The sequence below is a fragment of the Agelaius phoeniceus genome, chromosome 7 (assembly GCF_051311805.1).
Source record: "Agelaius phoeniceus isolate bAgePho1 chromosome 7, bAgePho1.hap1, whole genome shotgun sequence".
Taxonomy (NCBI): Eukaryota; Metazoa; Chordata; class Aves; order Passeriformes; family Icteridae; genus Agelaius; species Agelaius phoeniceus.
This window is the reverse complement of record NC_135271.1, coordinates 43354427-43372936: the sequence shown is the minus strand read 5'-3', so window position 1 is coordinate 43372936 and position 18510 is coordinate 43354427. Positions and strand designations below refer to the sequence as shown.

The 18510-nt window shown below is 42.4% G+C and overlaps 1 protein-coding gene across 1 annotated transcript in view; it reads left to right on the top strand.

Moving 5' to 3' along the window:
• The first annotated feature begins 12551 nt into the window (after positions 1-12551).
• Positions 12552-18510, top strand: part of DPP10 (dipeptidyl peptidase like 10) — a 438065-nt gene continuing 432106 nt past the window's right edge. Inside the window, exon 1 of the mRNA XM_077181698.1 lies at positions 12552-12734. Coding sequence (XP_077037813.1) covers positions 12675-12734 — 60 coding nt within the window. The 5' untranslated portion in view covers positions 12552-12674. The remainder of the gene's footprint in view (positions 12735-18510) is intronic.

The window sequence follows — 18510 nt, the reverse complement described above, 5'->3', positions numbered from 1 at the left end:
TCATGAACATTTGTGATGCCAGGTGAGCTCTGAGTAGCTCAATGCTGAAAATCCCTCTGTGTCTTGTCACACTGTTCATGTCTCCTGCTCTGCCTTCAGCCTCTTCTTCTTCCCCTCTCCTTCTCCAGCACTTTCAATAGCTTCTTTAAAAAATGTAAAAAAAAAATCTCTCCTGAGCATTCTGGGTTCTGCTTTCCATGCAGCCAAATATTTGATCTGTCCCTTCTCACTTGTGGAAGTCACATTTCATTGGGGATTTTCTATGAAAAGTCCCTTTCATTGCCAGCATGTCCAGCTATTCTGTTTCCCACCTTTTAAGAAACTTTAACACTTGACATTTTGCAGTTTTAAAATGCATGTTACTCTGCCAGTTGATTTACATAATCCAGCAGTTCCCGATATTATTGACTACCTCACTAGTTTTTAATGTTACTGTGAATTTTATTAATGATCACTTATATCTGCTTCTAAATGCAATGTACAGCAGCACCGAGCTAAGACAGACACTTAAATTAAAATTTATGCTGTAAGATCTATCAGTTCTATAATTTAAATCCATTTAGCATGAACTTTGTTGTGTAGTGTCATAATGCTTTTTTCACTTAGAGCATCTTTTGGAACTAAATCAAATGAGATACAGAACTTTGTTCCATCAGCACAGCCACTTTTACAGCCAAGTTTGTACTTTAATGGGAACACAACTTGAATTTTGTTTGAGATGGCCTATTTTCCATACACAGTAAATAAGTATATTCCTAAGTCCTAATGCTTTGTTGATTATGTGACAGTGGCTATTTTTTGATCCTGAATTCCTTCCTTCCCTCCCTCCCTCCCTCCCTGCCTCTTCAATATCCTGAGACTGCAAAATACATTTCCATCAAGAGTGTGCCTGGCACTGACTGAAAGTTTCTGTAACCAGAAATAAAACTACACGACCTGAAATGTCTTCTGACAGAACAAAGCAATCCATCAGGTTACAAAATGGGTTTTATTATTTGGTCACCTGCAATGGCAAGGGACTGAACTGAATACCCCAGGATGTCTTTCCAGCCCAGTGTACTGTGATTAGAAACACAGGAAGCAGCAGATATGTACTCCCTGACATCAGGTCTCTGCAATGATTCTTTATTGAACTCCAAAGTCAGTGCAAGGCCTATTGTGTGGATAATCAAAATCCTTGCAATTTCCAGGCCAGCTTCTCACAATAGTTGTGCTCCATGAGAGCAGTGAAACCACAGATGAAGATTCCTGGGACTACTGGGGTCATTCTAATAATATTCCCTTACAGTTGCAGGCTCCAAGTTATAAAGCCTGTTCATAAATATATGAACACAGAAGATAAAACTGAACTATGAAATTAACTCCTGTTTACAGTAAAGGCAATGACAGAGCTTGTTTTACCCAGAATTTACTCAGAATTCTACTCCTACAGCCCTTTTTTTCTTTGGCCTTGCCTCCACTCACTTTTACAAATCCAGTTTTGATGTCAGTTCTGGCTTAGATGCTCTGGAGAGAATGGGAGAAAAAGAGACAGCATTACTGGTGACACTTGGGTAATACATTTCCACATCCAGGCTAGTCCCTTGGCAGTTTTATGTCAAGAAATGGGGATGAATGAAACAGATTAGCACAGAGTGAGATTCCCAGGTGGTATAAATTGACATAGCTTCTTTGGGCAGCTTTTTTACTAACTGAAATTGTTTTTCACCTCTTGAAGATGTGAACCGCAAATTGAAGTGATATGAAGATTGAAAAAGAAATAAACCCTGTATCTTTGCTGTTTTAGTTTCAGAGTTTAGCCAAATACAGTCTCATTAGGAGGTCTTCTGTGGCATCTGTCTCTTAATAGAGAATACTGAATATTTGCAATTTCTAAGGACATTTTAATTAAAGAAAGATATTTGCTTTGTGACAACTTTTCCCCCCAAAAAGTAATAAGGAAAAGAAATCCAGTGTGAGGCAATGCAATCAACCATCTCCAGCATAACACTGTGAAAACTGGTTGAATTATTTACTTGTTTTGAGTGCTATTGGTGGATCAGCTGTCAGTCCAGGGATCAGGAAGAATTGCAAGAAACTGCCCTTTCAGTGGCTTCTCTCTGCATTTTCATAGCAAAGTTCTGTCTCCCTGTTGAGAGATGCTGCAACTGCACTCAGGGGTGAAACAGAAGTGTGGTACCATGCAGGCAGCAAAAATAATATTTCTCCATGATGTTAGCTTATTTTAAAACAAAAGAAACATTCTGCTCCCCAAAACACACTAAGCTTTTCCTCCTTCCCAAGCCAGCAGCACTCCTGCTGGTGCAGTGAGGCCGATGCTTTCAGTGATCAGATTGACTGCAGATGCATCAGCCATGCAGATGAGATGCTGCAGTCCTGTCGTGTGTGCCATTCTCACTCAAAACATTAAAAATCCTGTATTTCCCTGACAGGCCCATGTACATGTTTGGGTACAGAAATATGTTGCAAAGGGCAAGGGAAAAACTTTCGTACCCTTAAGTCCTATGGCACAAAGTCCTATGTTTTCATTCAATTTCCTAATTTTGAAATATGGTAATAATACCTAGGTATCCCTTAAAATACTGGGGTTTGCAATGATTTCTCTGGATGTGAAGCTTGCCAGGGGGCCAGCTCTGTTGCTGGTGTCTATAACTCACCTTGCAAGAGATTTTTATATTCCCCAAGTTTGCCTTTTGGGGATCCTACAAAGTGTACAGTGAATGCTTTCAACATTTGCGTGCCTGCACTTTGGAGACTGAAGAAAGCCATAACAAAGTCTGTGTTTAATAATATAGAAAAAGCCAGTAGCCTCTTTCTGTATGAAAACAGCTTTGAAAATGTAAATGGATTAGCAGTTAATTGTTAGAAATACATATCCCTTCACTTTCCCAAGCTTCCTCTCACCCAGAGCCCCAGGGGTGTGGTTGGAGGATTAGGGAACCAGCAGCTATTTCACAGCCCTGCTTAAAGACCCATTTGTACCCGTGTGGCCTGGTGCTATTGAGAGTGCTGGGACTCCAGCAAGCACCTGTGGGCTGTCTGCTTTAATTTACTGAGCAGCTGGGAGGTGAATGATGATATTTCAGAGCTACCACAGAAGGAGCAAATCTCTGCCTGTAAGCTACTACTTAGCTGCAGCCTGGATAGATGAGAATTAAATTCTATAAAGGAAAAGGAAGCAAATACAGACATTTAGACTTTTTTCTTTATACAAGGATGTGTCATCCCTGGTTGTACTTCAGATGAGCACCTTCTGAAGCTGTATATGTCTGCTGGGCAATGTTGTTTTGAGTCTTTTCATTTCTTGACTTCTCAATATCATTGACTAAAATTAAAGAAAGGTTCAGAACATGCCTGTCAGTGCCTAGAATAGTCCTTAATTTGAGACTTTAATAGGTTTGGTTCAAACTGCCATCAGGATAATGGGTGAGTTTTGGACTGCAAAGATCCACATGATTTAGACAATGCCTCAATTCCCAAGTAGCTCCTTGGCATTATATTTTTCATATCAGCCACATCCATATTGTGTATAAATTGCTTTGGGGTTCTTGGGGTGAAAGGCTTTAGATAAGTGTAAATTACTGTGTGGCCTGTAATTATTTTGAAGTGGTGATTGCAGGGCTGTGCTTTTTATTTGTATTGCAGGGGATTTTGATTCTGGTATAGAGATATGGCAGCTTCAGAATTGGGGGAGAAATATGTTCTGAGACTTTGATTTATGTTTTTCTATTCTATTCTTTGAACATAGGTAGGAGGGCAAAAAGGAGAGCACAGACGTTTAGTGAACGTGCTCCTGCAGTGTAATTCATCTTTGAGGCTGAAACAGCAGGTTTATAAACTTGGTTAAGCAAGCTCCAATCTCTTTGCTGTTTTTCTTACACCTCCTGGAAGTGCGTTTGACAAATCATGCACTTTAATAAAAACATATTTTTGAATCAATTTGGAAAACATACTGCAATCAAAATAATGGCTGGATTATGTGTTTGGAGCTGGTGTCCTTTTATTGTGTGTGCTGGATGGCTGTGTTACATTTGCCTCAGAGGTTGTGAGTAAATGCAATGAACAGTGTTTTCCTATAGCAACTGTAGCTGTCAGCCTGCATTTGAGGCCTTCAGCATCCCAGTAAGCATAAATTGTGATATTTTCCTGACAGCAGGATAACATAATTTCTGGATTTAGTTGTTAGAAGATTTCACAATTGCTAGAGAATATGTAACTGCATATGAGACTTGGTTGTTTCCAAAAAATTATTAACATTGTGAGTCCCACAAGTCTTCAACAGCTCTCTGGGACTTACTAAAGGCTCACAGCCCAAAAGAAAGAAGAAATCCTTCTGATCTCACATCTTCCTTGGTTAGTTTAAACCTTGTGACATTGACTGGAATTTACACTGAAACAGCTCTTGGTTTTTGCAAAGTACAGGAGTGGGATCCACACTGTTTTCCCCCACATAATGATCTACTTTTTTTTATAAGCAGAATATAAAAAGGATGTTCAGGCAGAGGGAAATGATTTCTATGCATGTTTACAGGATATTGGAATGAGCAGCTGGCAGTAATGTTGTCTCTCATTAACAAGGTAGTATTTTCTAAAGGGTTGGATGTGATCCCTGATGTCACTAAAAACCCCTGATGTATGTGAGCAAAGGTACATTGGTGTATGCCAGTAGGAGGCAAAAACATCATTCTAACAAAAGGAAGTAAATATGTTCCCCATGATTTTTGGGCAGCCAAAACTTTCACAGCTTGTCAGCTGAATTGCAGCAGCAATCATGGTGGCTGAGCAGCGTGGGCTTGTGACTGACACACTTCTGACTGAACAGAAAAACAGAGATAAGGGGAATTTCAGATGCCTTCTTATTGAAAAGGCATCACAAGAAGAGATTGGGACATTTTACACATGGAGGAAGAGAATTGTCTTCCAGGAACATGTTAACAGCAGCACTTATGGGTGTGACCAATAGCAGTCAAAGACACAGTCAAACCTGGTCCCGGACTGCAACCCCACTGCTGTCTTCATAGCCTGTTGGTAGGGATTATAGCTAAAATGTGAGGTTGAGTTTCTCATTTATTACTGCTGTTTTGGACAAGTTCTCCTTTCAATTTCCTGTGGTTTGTTTTCTCCCATTTTCATTTATGTTGTTTAAGTTTTCCTCCTTACCAGCATTTTTCTTGTAGCATTTTGCATTTTAATTTCCTGGAGCAACAATTTGAGATGGTGCAGAACCCCTATTTCACCAGGTGGGTTCACTTTCAGCAATCAGCACTGCTAGAACAACCCTGGCAGTTTGCCTGAGCCTCTGCTGTTCTCAGGATGCTCCCTCCTGCCCCAGAGGAGGGGAAACAAAGCAGTGTCCTGATAACAGCCACCTTGGAAATCTGAGCTGCAGTCCTTCTGACATGGTTGCTGGCTATCCCATCTTTCACCCTGATTAAAATGATGGGTTTTGCCTCAGTAAAGGAACATGTCCTGATGGACCTTTGCCTGCACCTGCTATTGCTTCCCTGATGGCCCAGGCCTGATGCCTTAAAGGGTTTTCACATAAGGGAAAAGGCTGATCTGTTACCCTGCCTTAGAGGTGGTCATAACACATGGACACAGACCAAGCCAAACCAATGAATTCTGTGAGAGGAGAATACACCAGAACATTAATCACTCATCTGTGTTTTTATACATGTGGCAATGAGTTAGGGCCTTCCTCAGTGCCCCACAGAGAGTGTTGTAAAAATAATTTTTAAGTGGGGAGACAGGAATACATGTCTTGCAGGGAAGAGACTGAGGGTTGTCTTCAGAGGTTGAGAAATCATCTTTTCATTTCTGATAGCAATTGCTCCTTGTTGTTCTTTGAGCAAACTGCTCTGCAGTGTTCCAGGGAAAGTACTCATTTGATGGCAAATTATCTTTCATTTGTGAAAAAAAGAATCCTGTTATGTGTTATGAGATTTACCCTGAGTAAAGGAAGGGAGAGTTTTTGTCTGTTATTCAATACCATTGAAGCATTAGAGAAATAATTATGGTTTAAGTTTTATTCTTCTCATTTTTTTTCTCTTAGTGATAGTATGTCTCTGAAATTTTGCTTAGGCTTGTATTAACCCAGATGGATGAAGGAAAATGATCTATGTAGCCAATATATTTTTTTTTCTGTTGTCATTGAATTTTTGTGGGTTGCTTAATTTGGAAAGTATCTTTCCTGCAGCCTATGAGACCTACCATAAAATCCTCTACTTCACCACTCCATAGCTACAAACAATTAATTTAAACTTCAAACCCTCTAAATAATGTAAAATTTCCTTTTTTTAATGTTTCATTCTGGCTTTTCTGGGAGCTGATTTCAGGATGATATCTCTATATACAAACAGTTCAGAGCAAAATTTTTCATCCCAACACAATGGCTCACTGTGAAATTTGCTTTCATGAGATATATACATAGTGCAAATATCCCAGCAGCAGAAGGAGCTGTGGGATAACCTCTTCATGTTAAGGGGACAAAGAATTTGATCACATAAAGTTCTGCCATAGTAAATTTGGCAAAGCCTTGACAAGTTTTTGGGCTACCTCTTAGGTACATAAATACTTGGAATGCTGGGCTATCAGTGTAGGAATTCTTGTACTGTTTCAGAAGTTTAACTACCTGGTGTCTAATCTTTGATAAGGGGACTTGCCTCTGGATGATTTATTATATATATTGAAAATAAGGGAAATGATCCTGCTTAGACAAAATACTCTCGCTCTTGCTTGACATTTCATTCAAGCTTGTGTGCTAATCTTGAACCTTCTGTAACTCCCCTCTGGACTGGCTTTTGGCTGTGGTGTCAACCCAGAAATCCACTGCTCAGGCCTGTCTTCAGTGAGCCAGAGGATCCCTGGAGAGCCAGCACTGGACAGGGCTCTGATGCTCTTGCAGAGCAATTGCTCTGCAAGGTGTTCAGTGTTTCCCATGGCAAGCAAGATTTTAAGGTGTAAAGAAGCACAAACTTGTACAGAAATTTCACATTACCTGACACTGCTTTTGGCATGTCTCCACCAGTACTCTGTGGCAGTTCCTGAGTGTGGTGCAATGCCATGGGCAGGGAGATGGGTGGCTCTACTCCTGTAAATCCTCACATGTGCAAAAGCATTACTCATCCTGTAGCTCTTGCATGGTAGAAATATTGAATCCTGTTAGCAGTGTGAGTAATAGTTATGCATGAAATTAAATCTACTTCTCAGATAGGTCAGGTTCACCTTCTTTTTATACTGCAATAGCTTGTGCAAATAGAAGGCTAAATGAATGCAGTGAGATGGAGCAGAGTGCTCCAGGGGTCTACTATGGAATTCATGTGAGACCAAAGAAAAAGGATTTGTTCTTTTTTCCTGAAGTTCCTCACCTGTGAAGTATGTCTATCTGTCAATATACAGAGTGCTAAAGAAAATGAATATAGCTTGGTGGCCGTGTGTGTTGGTTTTTTTTCCTTGATTTTGTTTTATTTTCTTGGATAGTAGTGCCTATTCCTCTGAAGCCTCAGTTGAAAATGTAAAGGACTCAAAGTCATTCTTTTCTTCTTCTCTGTTTGAGTCTGGTAACAGGCACATACAGGACAGACTGGAGGGATCCTGAGGAAGATGCTCTTTGCTTGTGGCACTGCCTGTAGTTCATCAGAATTAATTCAGCAGACCACAGAGACCTGCTAAGAGGTGCCCTGCAAAGGGCTGCTCATACAGCCACCTCCTGTCTGTGCAGGTTTTGTGGGAGACACATTCAGTTCATTCAGGCACAGACCATTTTCTCTTGCCTCTGCTTGCAGTTTTATATCTCAAACACCACTTGCTTCTCTTCCCTGGTAACAAGGCAGTTGTATGCAGGCTGTTTTTTCATCTCTTCTCACAGCGTACTCTCTGCACTGAATCAATGATATGTAGACATTACTGGATCTATTTTCATGATATCTCCTCTTTTCAGGCAAAATCTAGAAAGATAATTCATTATTATTGTAACAGGGAAGATTTTTTTTTTCATCTTCTGACTATAATTCAATACCATTCACCTTCACAGAAAACTAAGTGAAGGAATCATTGTGCACCAATGGTTCCTTTGTGTGCCAGAAGTTTTTAGTACACCTTTTATTTCTAAAAGGAGTTGCAAATACTTAATCGAAATATTTTCTATTGAAATAAATGTAGTGAATAAGAACAGAAAGTAATCATTACTAATGCACCTTTATACCTCAGTGGATATTAGCTAGTATAAATGAGGAACATCTATATTTTCTTCTTCATCATTTCCATATATTGGACTGGACTATAAGTTTTGAGCATGTCTTTCAGCAATGGAGTGGATTCTCCTTGGTTTTGTTCAAAATTTCAATTAGTAAACCATGTTGAGGTGGTTAGAAATCATCCTGCAAAACCTCAAGACAGTAAGCTGTGAGGGAACTCTGGAGTGCTGAAAGGAGTGGGCATACACACAGTTAATATAACACCTGGCAGGGATAACATGAGGCTTTCACAGTGGGAGAGGTGTCCCTTCCCTGCAGCAACCAAACATTGTGGGTTAACACAGCAGCAGCAGCTCCTGGCACTGCAGCCAGGCTCAAACTGGCATCCCACTGATTTATTGAGTCTGCCTGAAGTTGTGCTTCACTTGAGGGAATTTTCTTTCACATTCCCTCCAAGAGCTGCAGCCAGACTGAAGGCTGCAGGGTACATGGGATTGTACACATATGAACACCTGTGTATGTGCATAGCCATAGGGCCATCCTCCTGGAGCAGCTTTTCCTGGGATACCTTGGGCTGTGTGTGAGCTTGCTGGCCATGAGCAGCAATGCATGATAGCTGCTGCCCTTTCCTTTGAGAGCTGCTGGGAGAGGAGGATTTTTGGGAAGCTGAGTGGAGGCAGGCTCTGCCCTGTTCAGTTTCATACAGCACTCACACACAGCATGACTCCTGATGGGTAATTATTCTGAGGGAGCTGCCGGCCTCACAGTGATCCCAAGTGAGCCTCCCTCATGGTATTAAAACTTCTTCATCCATAAACAGGGAAGTCTGTAATCTGATTATGAACTGGTGTGAATTAGAAATTGAGTTCACTTGTGTCAATAGCTGCCAACATGTGTGAGCAGAGAATGAGGCCCTTGGTATGTGGAGCAGCAGTAAGACTAAATGTTATGTACTTGCATAAAAGAGAAAAGAGAGCAAATATTTTTCTACAGCTATAGAAAAACATGTTGCCACAACATATCTATAATTACCAATATACACTTTAATATTTTATTTCTCAGGATGGTGATTATAAAATTTATGTAATGTGACCAAAAAAAAAGGAGAAAGGGTTGTGGAGATTTTTTAAGAACATAAGGCTTAGAAAATAAGAGGCAGGAAAATGTGTGGCTGGGGAGCTGTATTGGGAGTTTCTAAGAGCAGGTTACTGCAGGACTTGAATAGTGATCAGGAGCCTCTGGGAAATGCTGCCTCCAGCAGCAGTTCCCACAGCCACTCACTGCACTTGGACAGTGGGACAGGCAGGCTTTTCTGTCACAAGCAGGGATTTTCTTTTCTCTCAAACTTTCTGGATAGCTTGATCAACTCTCCTGGCTGATCACGTTGATTTCTTACTCATTTTAAATATTTCAGGAAGGAGGTTTGTTCAGTGCACTGAGGGGCTCCTCCAACATGGGCAAGTGCCACCTGCTCTATTGCATCTGCTCCCAGCTTTAATATTCTCCAGCATATTTTGGTAATCGCTCAGTTATTTAATTGCACCCTAAAGGCACTGAAACATTGGAGAACTTCCTTGCAGGGCTAACATGGATGCCTGCATTAGCAGTCAGCACCCAGGGTGAACTGCATTTTGCTAAGCAGCCAGTTCCCAAAGAAGATTACACCTATGGAGGATTAACAGCCACATCAGGGAACAGGAGGGATGGCAGGGAATGACATTACTGGAGAAGCAAGCAGCACAGTGGTGCTCGGGAGGATTTCAGCAGGCATTTTGTGGAATCCCCCTCTATTGATCTGCCTTGTTTCTGGGATATTTTATAATGACAAACCACGCACTTATAGAGATTTTACAGCTCCAGTCCTTGTTAGGTTCATCCTCTAATTAGGTCCCACCTTGTGAGAGCAGGAGGTTAATCAGCTGAGTACTTTCTAGGAATAGATATCTCAAAATTTGTAGAAGTTCATTTAAAACAATGCCAGCAAATTATTGATCTTATCTCTGTCCTTGGCAACTTTTTAACCCAAACTGCTTTCTCTTTGTTATTGTAAGGAAGAGATTTCTCTATTAGCTTAAAGCTGGTTTTGGGGCATGCATGGAAGGTCAGCCACTGAGAAGCATAAAATCAAGTATGAAAACTTTACACAAATCTCTCATAGGAGCTTACAAAAACTCACAGATATTTAACTATTTAACCAACTAAAATTGTCACTAGTCCATTTTTTAAATCTTAAAGTAGTTCCAATGTGAGATTGTTAAACACAAGTATATTTCAAGATGAAGAAGAATGTCTTTGAATCTTCCAGGCTACTTCTGCTTGCTTGAGTTCCTGGTGACAATAACTTGAAGTCATCATTTTCTTTTCAGGACAAATATTTGGGCAGAGTATGGTGAAAGTTACCCAGTTAGCCCTTTACCCAAACAGCCATTTACTCGTTCTCCTCTCCTCAACACTCACCTTTGAGTTTAATCATGTCTCATTTTTATGTGAGGGTGGTTTTTTCCCCATCTATATCCATTAAGTTTCATTCCTGTCTGCATATGATAGAGAGAGGTGAAAGAGCACTGCTGAGCCCCTGATATGCTTTCTAAATGTGGTTTTTATTGCTCAAAATCCAATAAATCTGCTAAGGTGAAGGAGGCTAATGTGAGCAGTCCTGCAGGCTAGAGGCCAGCCCGGATGCCTCACTCGTGGTGCCTGGAGATGATCAAGTCTGGGCCAGGAGGGAGCCTCTTGCTGTGCCTTTGCTTTGCATTTGGCTTCCTTTGGCAATGACATTTTTCTCAGTATCACTGGAGGAAACACTGATTGCTCTCCCCTCTCTGGAGGGGTTGTTTGTACCCAGGGCTGCTTTCTGCAGACTGAGAGGATCAGTCTTTTCCTCACCAGCTCCGTCTCCAGCAGCACCTGCCTTTGTGTCCAAGTTAAGGTGTGCAAAATGAATTTTGACTTTGGAATATTGTGTGAGAGATGATTTGAAGCAATTTTCATCCCAGGAAATTAAAATCTTCTGAAAATGAACCCCATTGAAAAGAGCTCTGGCAGATGTCTGAAGTCATGATGAGATTTACAAGCACAGATGAGGGTCCCCATAGGCCTCTGTGAGGATGTGTTGGGCTGTGACCACGGCAAGCTCTCAGCCTTCTCCTTTGCAGAGTAGGATGGACCTTCAAGTAGCAAAGCACAGCCTAAAGTCTTTAACAAAACTTTTGTTTTGTTGCATCACTACTTTTTGGGTATATGCTTTGTACATTTTCTTCAGCTTACTTAAAAAAGAGGGAGTGGCAGGGGAGGAAAATGAGACAGAACCAAACGAGCTCAACCCAGGACTTGAATTTTAAAACTCATTTTATTTTTGAGCAATAACTTCCTGCACTGGAAGTATAACTTTTGATATGGTAGCAAATACTGCTCAACAGCCTCCCTTTTGAAAGAACAGATGCTTCAGAGATGCCTGAAGCTGGAGTCTCATGCAGTGAGAGGTTCCAAATCAGCAGTTTCTTTTGGAGACTCGTGCCATGGCTTCTGGCCGTAGTCTGTCCTCATTCTTCTCTGCTTCCTCTTGAACCAACTTTACCTGCCCTGGCTGCAGTTTTGTGCACCCCTCAGAGACACCCCAGGAATGCCTTGGTGTGTGTCTTGTTTTACTGGGAGGATTCTCTAAAGTAAGAGTCATTAAAGGATGTTATGCATATACAAAATACTGCTTGCTCATTATCAGCCTGCGGTGTCACAATCTGCTCACAGAGCTTACCAACTTCCATCCCCAAATCCTGGCTTTGGCACCAGCTCTGGGTTGGACCCGCAGAAAGAGAATCTGTGTATTCCTGGCAAGGCCTGCTCAGGAGTCTGGAGGGTACAGATTCTTAGCTTGTACCACAACCAACCCCCGTGAAAGTTATTTGGGTGAAAGTCTAATTAGAGATCGATTTCCTCTGCTCCACGGGGAAGCGTGGAGCTGTCGCGGTACTGAACAAAGCGCGGTGATTTCGGGAGCCCGTGCGGGGCCGGGAGGCTGGTGCCGGTGCCTCGTACCTGCGTTACATAAGCACGCCCGTACCCCGCTACCGCAGTGGGCTGGAGGCGTTTGGAACCGAGGGAAGAGGCGGCAGGAGGGAACGGGGAAGGTAGAAAGGAAAAAACCCCGCGGAGCACGAAGGAAAGAGCAGCCAGCATAAACTTTCTGCTGCAGTCTTACTCATCTCGGCTGAGAGCACTGCTGCGGGCCCGGCTTTCACAGAGCGGGGCTGATCCCGTTCATCTCCCCAGCCCCGGGGGCGCGGCCCGGCCGGGTCCCGGTCCGGAGCGGGTCCGGCGGGCGGGTCCGGCGGGCGGGGCGGAGCGGGTCCGGCCCCGCCGGGCGGAGCCGCCGCGGCGCCCCGGGGTGCGGAGCAGCGCAGCCGGAGCCGCAGCCGGAGCCCCCCGGCCGCTCGGAGGCGCCGGGAGGGACCCGCGGGCGCCCCGTGCCCGCCCGGCACCATGAACCAGACGGCGACCGTGTCCCACCACGTCCACTGCCACTCGTCCCGGGCCGTCAAGGTAGGGCGGGCGGCAGCGGGGCTCCCCGGCCGCCCCGCGTCCTCTCGCTGCGGGGAAGTTCGGCGGAGCTCGGGGAGAGGCGAGGGACGGCTCCGGCCGCGGGTCCCGGCAGCGGCACCTTCCGAGCGAGCCCTGCCCAAAGTTGCCCCGAGCGGGCGGCGCTCGGCGCGGAGCTGGCGGCGCCTCCCGGAGCGCTGCTCCGCAGTGCCGGCACGGCAAGGGCTCTGTGCAATCGACCTGTGAGACACGGTTCTGGTGGGGTGTGCTCCGAACCGGGACCGGACGGGACGGGGTGCTTGATGCTCGTGGCGGTGTCCTTGCGTTAGGGAGAGTTGGGTGGGTGCTTTGGCCGGGCACTGGGGGGATCCTGCTCGGGGAAGAGCCGAGGGAATAGCGGGCTCTGTCCTCGACTGCCTTCTTGCCCTACCTCTGACACCATCCCGCCTTTGCATTGATTGAAAAGTACTTTCTAGCCGAGTTACTGCACTCTGGAGTGATAGATTGAAATCCCTAACCAGATTGGTATTCAGTAGGAAGTACCTCTGCAGAAATAAGTATGGTTTTCTTTTTTTTTTTTTTTCCTGAAATAAAATAAAAACGCAGTCAGTGACAATATTTGATTAGTGACTCTTAGTCCTGAAAAAACAACATCTAGAAATCTTACACCAGGTATTTTGTTTCATAAAATGATGTGTAAGCCTGAAGAGTTCACTTCAGTGCCTTTCTGTGGGTGCCAGGCTGTGCTTGGGTTTGTGTGGGGTGAGGAATCCTGCTGGGGCTTCACTCCTTGTGCTCTGAAGTTGAAGGGTCTGGGGTTCGTTTGTCTTCTCAGAAGGAGCAGCTGAACTTCACATCATGTTAGGAAATTCTCAGTTGGGCTTTATCCCGTTAGTGCTGGGAATAAAAATCATGACTTAGAGCTGAGGCAGGAGGGGATTAAAGGCATAAATCTTCGATTAGCACTGTCATTTTTATATAGGCTGCATTAGGCTGTGCAGTGTATGATCAGTAATGCAGAATGTCTGCAGGCTCGGGTACAGGGAGGGGGGTTACCTGTGGCTCTAATGACCACTTGTGTAAGGTGTAACTGTGTCCATCACATCACAGAATGTCCCCTTAGTTCATGCCCAAATGGGCAAGGTCATGGGAAATGATGAATTACAATTGCCCTGGCCTACTTCAAAGAGTCAGCAAATATAATCTTAAATTGCTTAAAACTGTTTCATCCTCTCTAGGTCTATCTCTGAAAGTACTAGAGAACAGAGAGCAGTCTGGTACTTGCTCTGGGAAATATTCCCTTGTTATGTTTGCCAATGCTAATTTTTCACTGCCAGAAACATTTATTAAATTCATTTGACTGGACTTCTAAGCCAAAACAACAACAACCACCAATATCAATATGCCATTAAAAAAAAAAAAAAAAAAGAAAAAGAGCCAGAGGAGTCAATAGTCTTCAAAAAGAGAGAACATGAATCAGAGCCTTCTAGACATGAGTCCATTTTACGACCAACACAGTAATACTGATGCCATTAGAAAACTGTCTCATTTTTCTGCTCTTAATTCTATGTGTCAGGTGTGAAATGTGCTTTATAAATAGTTCTAAGTGCTTCAATGCTGAGCCAATGGATACTCCATGAAAAAGTATTTACGACTCTAGAGGAGCAGTAACATCCCTATGGTAATGAGGACCTTGTATTGTACTTCAAAAATTCATTAGTGACCAAATAGAAATTGCACTTTGAGCATGACTTCCCAAGAAACAGTGTTAGTTCTAGCAGTTATGAAGATTCAAGAAAAAAGGTTGCTGGAAAACTTCACACCTATTGGAGTGAGATCCCTAAAACCCTTTATTTTATTCCTCTTATATTTCTCCCCAACACACAAAGCTGTTGCATCTCAGCTCCTGTGCATTAATATCAATGTAGTGTTGCTTCTCAGTGGTTTTTGGATCAGCCACTCTCTGCTTTGTAACACAGCATAAACTTCTGGATTCACAGAAGAAGCAGAATGATCCACTTGTCCACTAAATGGAATCCTGCAAAATTCGTCCTTGCCAGTTCCCTCTCTGAGTCACCCTGGGGCTGCAGGAGGGTTGGATGGAGGGACACCCCTGGCCCTCTCTCACATCCTTCTTTGTGGAGGGATGGGCACATCCCTCAACAAAGGGATCCCTTTTGCATCCATGAACTGAGTGCACTGCATCCAAAGTAAGTCTGGTGACAGAGAAACAAACAAATTTTCAAGAGGAAAATTAATATCAAGCAAGGAAAAAAGTCTAAAGATACCAAACCCCTTGGATGAAATGCCCAATCTCCTAGAAAAGCCTTTTACCTCTAAGACTCTTTATAGCTTGTTTTGAGGTGATTGCAAACCTCACCACCTTGCTGACAGTATTATGAACAATGATCTTTCACTCTGAGATGTGTAACAAAAACTTTTAGGGTCAAGCTGGGAATGCCAAATACCTGCCTCATTTCTGTATCATTACATGCTTGACTCCAGGATCCCCCCCATGGCTATGAAATTGGTTTTATTCTTCACAGTTTTGGCTCATCTTGTCAACACAGCAAGCAAATTAGCTCTTCCAGGAGAATCACTGAGTTTTGTGCACTTCCATGTTGTGCTGATGACCAGATAATTTTTCAACATTCTATTTTGTCTGACAGAGAAAAATTCTGTTAGAACATTGTTTGCCTTGCTTGGAGGAAAGAAAGAAAAAAACCTCCACAACCCAGAAAATAGAAAATAATAATTATCCTGGCTAGCTAGGAAAACAAACCAAACATCTGTGTGAAATTTACCAGGGACTGTGGAATAGAAAAGTTTGTCTTGCTCTTAACACAGTCGTGATTACAATTTGCTCTTAAAAAAAAAATGGAGTTAAGCTAATATTTCTGTGGCTTTATACATTCTTTAATAATAAAATATTCTTTACCAGATCATGACTCTCTGCTGTTATCAACCTCATATTGATCTGACTGCAAGCTGGATCATGGAAAGAGTTACTAATTGGCATTTCAGAAGCACATAATTACTGTGTAATATAATATGTATGTTATAACCTTTTACTCTTCTTTCTTTCCTGCCTTCCTTTCACTTTTATTTATTCATTAGCTCTTAGATTGTAAACTATAAAAGGAAAGTGCAGATATGTCCTTAGCAAAAATTCTGCAGCAAGTTTCATTAGTGTCCAGGGACTGTATCAGCAATTTTTACATTTCAGGTTTATTGTAGTAGTGTTGTAGCACCTGCTAATTGATGGGTAGTGGTGTACTAATAGTTTTCTTATTTACAATTAGGTTGAGGAGCAAAGACTTTAGGGGGGTTTGTAGTGTTCCCTTTGGACTTCTATGTGTCTAGAACAACTAATTTCTTTTTAAACCAAACCTGTGCCTTAGCAGGAAAACATCTGCCCACTCCTGCAAACTGCAAATGCATCTCCTCCTACAGAAAGAGAGAGAGAGAGAAAGAGAGAGAGAGAGATAGACAGATATTCATATGTAACTGTTCCTGGTCATAAGGGCTGCTTGGTCACTCTTTTTGGGTTGAAACTTCAGGTAGTTGGATCTTTGAATGCCCACAGCGTGTGCACTCACCAGGCCTTGTGCAGATAGGAGAATCACTGCAATCTACCAGCTGCTTAGGAAATAAATCCCTTAAAATGAGAGCAGTGTTTCTGAAATCCATTACATCAAAAGCAAGTCACTAACAGATAATCTCAGTGAGTGTTCAATGATGAACTAGCCAGGATACACAGCAAAGGGCACAAGAGATACAGGGCTGTGTCATTGGTAGGAATATAGTCTATGGCAGCATAATAATGCAAAAAAAAAAACCCAATAAAACCCCAAATAAGTGGTGCATTTAAATGGAATAGGTTTGCATGGTATTTTGTTTAAGGCAATATGGAATTTGAGCAGTGGTGTGCCATGTGCCAACATGTTTGTCTTGCTGTGTGAGGAGCTGCAGCTCTGGGGAAGTGCAGTGTGGTGGTGGCTGGAGGCAGCCTGGCCATGGGGACACATGTCACTGTCACCTTCGGGATGTGGCCAGCTCAAAATGCATGCTTAGAACAAAGTAAATATTTCTATTTTCCAAAGCACTGAGAAAGTGTACAACACTCCTGTGTTTATTCAGTTCTTGAGACTGTCTGGAGGTGTATAGTGACCTGTTAGGGAACTCCAAAAATTACAAGTTATAGCACCCATCAAAGAGACTTGCTTGGAGCATGATAGAAATGCCTTAAGTGTTGTTGTCGGAATGCATTTTTGTTGAGTGGAGTTGCTGGTGTGATTTATTTGTATTTTGTAGACCAAAACTAGTGCATGATGACACATATGTATTGTGGAGACAAGCTGGAGATCTCTAGGTGGAAATTTGAAGAACAAATCACAACTTTTAAATCTTTCCATGTAACACCTTTCTGTATTTTTTCAGTCTCCTCGCCAGCATCTGTATTACTGGAGAATAACTGGGGCCTTTTCCTATTAAATGTCCGTCCTTTGTCATGAGAAGGGGCAGGAAAGAGGAAAAAAAAAATATTTGAAATGCTTGTATTTTCCCCTTCCAGTCTATGAATGAAGAATTGCTGCATGTCAAAGGTAACATCAAGATTAGTTAACCAGTACTAGATAAAAACTAGAGGAGAGAGAGAAAGAGGAAGAGTTGCTATCAAATCCCCAGCTGATGCCATAAGGAGCAGCACAGTGTCTCCATAGGTGCTCAGGCCCAGTGTGTCCCAGCAGCAATGCCCAGCACTCCACAGCCAAGATAGAAATGGTAGAGGTCTCTCCTTGCAGGGAAACTCAGTCCCATTGCCTGCTGTGACCTTGCTGGTGGGGCATGTTTGCTGCCATTTCCTTGCCTACAAATTTCCTATACGCTTTCAAAACTTTCCACTCTTAATTCCCTGCTCTTTTCATAAAACTTCAAAGCAATTAGCAAAAAGTGCAAACACTTTTATATGCATGAACATATACTGATTCTGTGGTATAGCTTTGATATATGTCATATATAGCCAACCCCCCCATGTATTCTAATACAATTCATGGCTTTCAGCGTAATGCTGACCATAGGGGTTTAGAAGGCAGTCACTTTAAAACTAATAAACACAAAGATACATGAACATGGTGGTAAATTATAATTAATAATGGCTTAGTACTTTACTTATATTGTAATAATATAAAATTTTTCCTACTACCTTACTTTAAGGAATAGGGCATTAAATTTGATTCTCTTTGAAGCCACTTAAGTTATGGGTCTGTGATGTTACATAACACCTTCCTGAATAGACACCACATCATGAGGAATTTAATCTTTCTCATTCTTTAATCCAAAACTGTTTTACTAACCATGTGTTAGGAAAATTTTGTGCTTATTTTGTTCAGTATTTCATTCTGAAACTTAGCATAATAAGACCAGCATGCAGTCTAACATCTGAGTATTGCTTTAGAATTTGCTTAGGACCTTTCCTGTTTAAATATTTTTATCTAAGGTCCTCAAATTGAATTATAAATGTTAAGTTATGCAGCATCCAGGTTTGTGACTGCACTGTGTTAATCATTTGACAGGTTTTTGGATCAGTGACTTTGACTTCTCACGTGCTGACAACACCCAGTGTTACTGGCAGCATGTGCCAGTAGCAAAGCAAAATTAGCTTCTGGGACTCTTAAAAATGAGGCACCTGATGTGGCAGAAAGCATTGGGGGCTTTTTGTTTCAAAGAGAGAGAATGAGACGGGCAGATTCATTACAGTGTGAATGGAACCAAGAGTGAT